This window comes from Poecilia formosa, unplaced genomic scaffold (genome assembly GCF_000485575.1).
Source record: "Poecilia formosa unplaced genomic scaffold, Poecilia_formosa-5.1.2 Scaffold10, whole genome shotgun sequence".
In the NCBI taxonomy this organism is placed as follows: Eukaryota; Metazoa; Chordata; class Actinopteri; order Cyprinodontiformes; family Poeciliidae; genus Poecilia; species Poecilia formosa.
In genome coordinates, this window is record NW_006799949.1 from 2,110,679 (window position 1) to 2,117,719 (window position 7,041).

General features: G+C 35.3%; 1 protein-coding gene across 1 annotated transcript; it reads left to right on the top strand.

The window, feature by feature from the left end:
* The first annotated feature begins 2,973 nt into the window (after positions 1 to 2,973).
* srek1ip1 (SREK1-interacting protein 1) lies at positions 2,974 to 5,475 on the top strand. Its single transcript, XM_007541534.2, has 5 exons — positions 2,974 to 3,132; positions 3,541 to 3,588; positions 3,982 to 4,140; positions 4,545 to 4,617; positions 4,816 to 5,475. Exons 1-5 carry the CDS (start codon positions 3,120 to 3,122, stop codon positions 5,042 to 5,044), a joined length of 522 nt encoding a protein of 173 aa, XP_007541596.1. The 5' UTR covers positions 2,974 to 3,119; the 3' UTR covers positions 5,045 to 5,475.
* The last annotated feature ends 1,566 nt before the right edge of the window (positions 5,476 to 7,041 follow it).

Here is a 7,041-nt window from a genome sequence, read left to right on the forward strand (position 1 = left end):
TTAAACATAATTCTTATTAAGCAGTACCATAATTCCTTTCAGACATATGTTTTACATTTCATCAAATGTAAAGCATTTATGGACTTTATAGGACTTATCGGACTTTTAACCTTTAGCCTTGCAAAAGGTCTTCGCAGTTTCCAGCAATACAAATTGAATTAGCTACAGACTTTCTCCTCACAGCTCCACACACACAAAACCAATCTCAGAAAACATCTGTATGTTTCTGAGTCATGATTGCTGCTTTAATCTCTCATCTGAGGCCGTAAACCAGCAGAGATAAAGCGTGTACTTTTGAACTGTGTCGCAGCTTTGTTTCATCAACGTCTGTACAGAATATAAGATGTGAGATTAAAATTGATGTAAATGTTGAAAGGTGTGCTGCATTTAAACTACACCTTACTCATAAGGTAGCACTTTTTTTTAAATTTAAATTTGACAATCAATCAAATGAATCACTCAATTTCAAACTAAAAAAGTGGAATAACATTTATGTGTTGTATTCAAAGGCCTTCAGATGAAAGAACTTTAAAGGAGTTGTGATAGAAAATAAAGGTACTAAAATGTCAAATATAAGTTTCTTCCAGGATTTGAATAACAGAGAAGTTGAAGTCCGTGAGCAAAAGACGAGAAGAACTGTAACTGATCAAAGTGTGTTAGCTGAGCTAGGAGATAGGAATCAACTTGTTAAGAGTCCAATGATTCGTGGAGAGTAGTAATTTCATATTTTTTTGCAGTTCAAATTGAGTATTATTTTTAGTTTTTGCAAAGACATGTGGCATCATCAGAAGCTTAGGATTTAGATAGTACCCGTGTGTGTGTAAGTCTTTCTGTTCATTTGTGTCACGGCCACAGACATAATGATGAGAGCATGTGTCGGGGCCCCACATCTGTCAGCATTTTCCATTTGCCAGACTGGCTGTCGTCGATTAACCCTTGACAAAAAACCACAACTGGGCTCTGCTGGGAAATCAATCATGAAAAGGTGCAGTGATTGCTAAAAACTTTATTTTATTGTTTAGAGCGATGGGGATAGCAAAACAAATACTATTTATCTGATGTTTAAAGTCTTTGGCACGTCGACCACTGCCCATCTGGCACCCTAAAACACTCATCTGGCCCAGAACATTAACTCAGCACTTTGACCTACATTGTTAGTTTTAGGTTGCCTGCACAGTTTCAAACATCTGTAAGTGACTTTAAAAAAATTACAGGAGAATAAATGACACACAGGTTCTTTTTGTCTTGAGTACTGACAAAAGTACTATGAATTATTATTATTTTTTTTTAAAAGGTTCAATTAAAAAATAAATAAAAAAGGCCATGGCTTCTTCTTCTTATGGCCTGGGAAGAAAGGCCAGGGATGTTGACTTACCCAAAAGCAGATTCAGCTCTTGTAGACAAGATGCTGACTCTGGAAAATGGGTTGGGACATAAATTAGTGATTAATAAATTATCTGCAAGTTTTTGCACATGGCCCAATGAAAGCATAAACATGTAAATTGTCAGTTGCATATTTAGTTCTCAAGCTTGGTATAATCTCTTCAACAAGAACTACAAATAAACTGGCACTGTTTGCTGCACAAATTATAGCAGCGACTTTGGCTTTCCAGTGGATAGAGGTTTGTTTTGATACTAAGACATGAAAGTGTTCTGGAAATAAACTCTGAGATCAGTATGCAAAGAGAGCTAAGACTAAAGTGATAGTTCTCCAATGTTTTTATAACAAGTCCAACCTCAGTTCAGGTTTTCCAAGTGCCCAAACCCTGACATTTTAAAACAAAACTCATGACAACATGAATTTTGTAGTCATGTAACTAACTATCTGTTATATTTTTAACGAAGAAGCCAACGTTTCAATTTGGAAATTCAGAGGTTTCTCATCTTAGCTAAACTTTAAAATCCAATATGGATTTTAAAGCCTAGTTAAAGTGTTGGGGTCAGGTTTACCCCAACACTCAACCAAACAATGCTTAAAAAATTCCTTTAAAAAATCTAAATTGAATTATTTTGACAATAAGACATGCTTGGTGTGAACCAAATGAAGCATTCCAAAAACAGAATCTCATACCAACTGTGGAGCATCGAGCTAGGATCATCATGGTTTGTTGATGCTTTGCTGCAGCATTAAGTGGCCAGAACACCATCATAGGACCCACTACGAGTTCTATCATGTTTTAAAGGTGCTGAATAAAATGTGAGATCATGTGTTTACCTGGAATTAGGTTTTTCTTTTTCATGAAAATAAACACAAGCTTAGATGTTGATACATTAACATTTCTTAATGAATTAATGAAATGGAGTATCATATTTTTCATGACAGCTTAGTGAAAGCTGCAAGGGAAATTGTAATTTGTTAATTTACATGGCACTATGCAACATTTGAACAAATCAGTTTGCTTAACCAACTCGTATTCTAGATTGAAACATGAGCACAATAAATAAAAAATGTATCTGGAACAGTGCAACTCATATAACAAAGGGAGAAATTTCCTCAAGATTTAGCAATCCCGCAGACAAAAGCACAAAAAATATTGTTCATTAAAATCAAAAGTTTGGTATTATGTATTGAAAAGCCAACTGTGTTATATCATGTTAACAGAAAAACTGGCCTTTAAGAGGTCTAAAGGCCTTAAAAAATTATTTTTGATTTTAGTTGAATAATTTCAAAACATCACAAGTATTAAATTTACTATTGGACTTTTAAAGAAAAAACTAGATTACTAGATTCTTTGTTAATGCTTTTTGTTTGTTAGTTGTTTTTCTTTTTTTTTCTTTTTTTTGCCTGGCTTGTATTTATTTAGTTAGCTAAAAAAAAAAAAAAAAAAAAACAAAACAAAACAAAAAAAACAAAACAGGAAAAGATTAAAAGCCTGGTTCCATAATATATAAAGTACGTGTAGACTATCGTCGCATTTTCAACACGAACCAGAAGATGGCGGCTTTGCACAATGTTGAAAGCTTCGAACATACAAAGCCAAGAAGAAGACAGAGGAACCTGGTACTTTCTAGAAATATATGTTTCCGGCCGACGGTATTTTGCCTTCGGACTTGTCGAAACCTTCGCGCTTAAACAACATAAATTTTTGGACAGCATTGGCTTTGTCCCATAAACTATAATGGCGCTCCCTGGTATGTATTTCATTTTTTCTGTTGTTTCTTGGTTACTATTATCGGAGTGATGTTAAACAAAGGCTTGGACAATAACATTACAATTAAAGTAGTGCTAACCGGATGATATCTCCGTATTAATATTAAATGCCAAATAGTTAAGCAATTTATACCTGAGACCTTATTTTTCTTTTAAGCAGAAGATACTGTTTGATATTTGCATAGTTTTATGAATTAACAAATAGTATAATTTTAGCAGGGGTTTAGGGGTTCTAAGGCAAAAAGATTTTTTCTATCGTTTTACTGATCTACTACTATTGAAGGTCAGTCAATGGATGTGTTATAACAAATATATATCTTCATTATTTATGGTAAGCCCCACTGGTCTGTATTTAATTATTTAACTTTTTTGCTTTTGTTTTCTTTCAGGACCTAATAAGGACAACATCAGAGCTGGGTGTAAGAAATGTGGATATCGTAAGTAAAGCTTCACACCACAATTCAGAGAACAAGTTTTCTGTACTAATTATAATGCAGCTTTACTTCTAAAGGGGTTTTGTTCATTGTGAAGTTGCAGTTAATTTGAATTGTGCAGGTTATGTTCACTTGATTGCCACTCTTGTTTAGAGGATTGGGAGAAGGCAAAGGAGAGATTTTGTTTTTGTTCTTTTGGAAGCAATACAAGTGTGAACAGTTTTTATTTTGGTCAGTATCAATGAAAATATTAAGAGTTTTGTGGGGCTTCATCACGGTGGCTAATAATTCTGATCTCAACTGTAAATGTCACACTGAAGTTAGGTGTAACGCCATTCTGAGTTCTGATGCCTGTGGTTCCTTTATCCTAATGATCTCTTTTCACCTGTTTTGCAGCGGGCCATTTAACATTCGAGTGTCGAAATTTCGTCCGAGTCGACCCCCAGAAGGACATTGTTCTGGATGTAAGCAGCACCAGCAGCGAGGAGAGTGAAGACGACGTGCCTGCTTCTCAGCACAGTGAGAAATTGGGTCGAAGTGTGCTGCGCCAAAAAGGTCGGATTCCATGTCAAGCATTTTTCAAGTACAAATTCATATAGATAATTTTAAGAAAACTATGCAAATACATTTCACTGTTGCTGTCATCATTGCAAATTACATATTTATGTGTGTCTTGTGTGTTTGTTCATGAATCACAAACATGAAAACACAATTGAGCTCTAATGTGAAGTTTAGTTATTTATATTGCATCTGGAAAGTATTCACAGCCCTTCCCATCTTCCACTTTTTGCTATGTTACAACCATATTCAACTTTGTTCAGAACAGGAATTACAATGAGGCTTATATGTAAATGCTCGTAATAGTAAAATGTTCTTCTGAAATACATGTGCTCTGTTATTAAAATATTAACTGTTTTTTTCGAACACTGACCTTTTCTTTCTACAATGTTATGTTTCAGATTCTCATGATGAAGATGACAGAAAAAAGAGACGTAAACGAAAGAAGAGCAAAGACAGAAAATCAAGAAAAAGGTTAGTTTAAAAAACACATTTCAGCTTCAGCATAAAATCTTAACTTAAATGCTCTTGATCTGATGTGAAAAGAGTGCAGAAATATATATTCATAATGACATTTTGTAAGGTTGAAGTACATACAGGACGTGACCAATAACTAAAGCTGTCCATGTTCCTTTTGTCTCAATTATTATTATTTTTTAAATTTTCACTTAGATCTGCATCATCCAGTGACGACGAACCAAAAAAGAGAAAGAAACACAGCAGATCCAGCTCCTCGTCAGACGAGGAAGACAGGAGAAAGAAAAAGAAACAAAGTCACAAGAAGAAAAGCAAAAAACCCAAAAAGGAGCATGGGAAACATCACAAAAAGAAAGAGAGAAAAAGAAAACACAAGTCATCATCCTCTTCTTCATCAGCTAGTGAATCATCAGAAAGTGACTGAACCGCCAATCCGTAGCCTCAGGATGTCTGACGTTAATGAGGCAGATCATGTATATTGTGTCTTATGACTTTGATGTAAATAGTTTGAATCACTTTTTTTTTTTTTACAAAGTGTGTCCATACACTGCTGCGTCTTTAGATGATGACATTATGACGCCGTTATCTGTTGGCGCTCTGCATTCTCAATAGCTGGTACAAGGCACACTACATGCTGTGATGACGTTTTGCCTTCCTTTTGTCATTTGCTGTATTTATGCACAATAATTTGAATTTCATCAGATGTACTCCATCATATGTGCATTGGTTTTACATGTCATAAAGGAAGAGATTGTAACATTGTATTACTACACATAATTCAGGTTAATGGCTGTGCAGATTTTTGTTTAATCTCCTTTTATGTTTTTCATTCTGTATTAAAAGGTCAAATGTAAACTGAACTCCTCGAGTTTTATATTACAGTGACTTTGTGGCGACATGTTTCATGGTATAGATCAGGGTTGTCAAACTCAATTTCACCGAGGGTCACTTCAGCATATTGGCCCCCCTCAACGGGCCACATTGACGGTACAAATCAGGAGTGCATCCCTGCTAAAACACACCCCAGACAATAGGTTGACTTCCCTCATTCAGTTCTGTAGAGGCTTATAATGAGTCAATGGTCCAGGTGTGTTAGAGAAGGAATGCATCTAAAGCTGCAGATGGTAGCTCTGGAAAACTAGACTTGGGCAGCCCTAGCATAAATGTATAAAAATACAATGTTAAAAATAAATTAAGCACCACCTCATATTGTTAAATAACTGATTTTATGTATTGAAGTTTTAAATATTGCATTTGAGTTTCCATGGCCTATAAAATACTGGGGGTCCACATGTGGCCGGTGGGCCTTGAGTTTGACACATTTGCATTACGCCATTGAACTGCCAATTGGTAATTGAAGTAAAGTAGCTTCGATTTCAAAGAAGCCTACATTGAAGTCGATTGGCAAATGAACCATCACAAAAGAGGAAGGCTCTTGTTGTCTCACTGCACCCCAAGAGATGGATAACCTACAAAAACTGTTTCTGTCTGGTTTTGAGCCAGAGACCTTTTGCGTGTAAAGCAAACGTGATAACCACTACACTACAGGAACTGAACTTCTCTGCTTTGTTTCAGTTTGAGGTTCCAAAGTTGATGATGTTAGGTGCAGCGCATGAAAATTTCAACTGAGGTTTGTATTGAGATGCCTGGATTCAGAGTACAGACCATGACACCACAGAGCCCTTGTTGACCTTTAGTAAAGACCTGTGATGAATAGAACATGCAAAATCTGTTTCTGTCTGGTTTCGAACCAGAGACCTTTTGTGTGTGAAGCAAATGTGATAACCACTACACTATAGAAACTCATGCTGTTTGCAGTTTTCCTGGTAGATGATCCACATTTTGTTAGAGACTAATGTCAATGATGGGCATGGAACAATGTCAAATATTTATACCACAGATCCTCTCAGAGAGCACAGTAACTTGGTGAACAAACTGTCAAACTTATACTTGTGTCCAATTTCACATTACAGTCAATAAACTAAGCCTGGGATCAAAAAATTGTATTAAAGATGTCCTTAGCAGAGACAAATGGTTCTGCAGAGATTTGACTAAATGGCTATAAAATAAAACCAATACTTACAAATAAAAAAATGGTTCAAAAATAAAATTAACACATTAAAATTAAAAATATCTGTGAAATACAATCAACACTTCAAAAATAAATAATGGTTCTAAAATACAATCAACACTTAAAAATACAAAATCTCTGGAAAATAAAATATCATGTATGTTGTTTTGAAAAACATTGGAATATAAGCACTTTTATCAAATCTTCATTGTGGTAAGATCATGTAAGTTCTTCTTAAATCCATGGAAACTCAACAGTTAGTAAGGTAGGTGAGTTAGCTCAGCAGGTTAGAGCATGGTGCTGGTAATGCTGAGGTCATCGGTTCAAACCCCGTATGGGGCAATTCATGT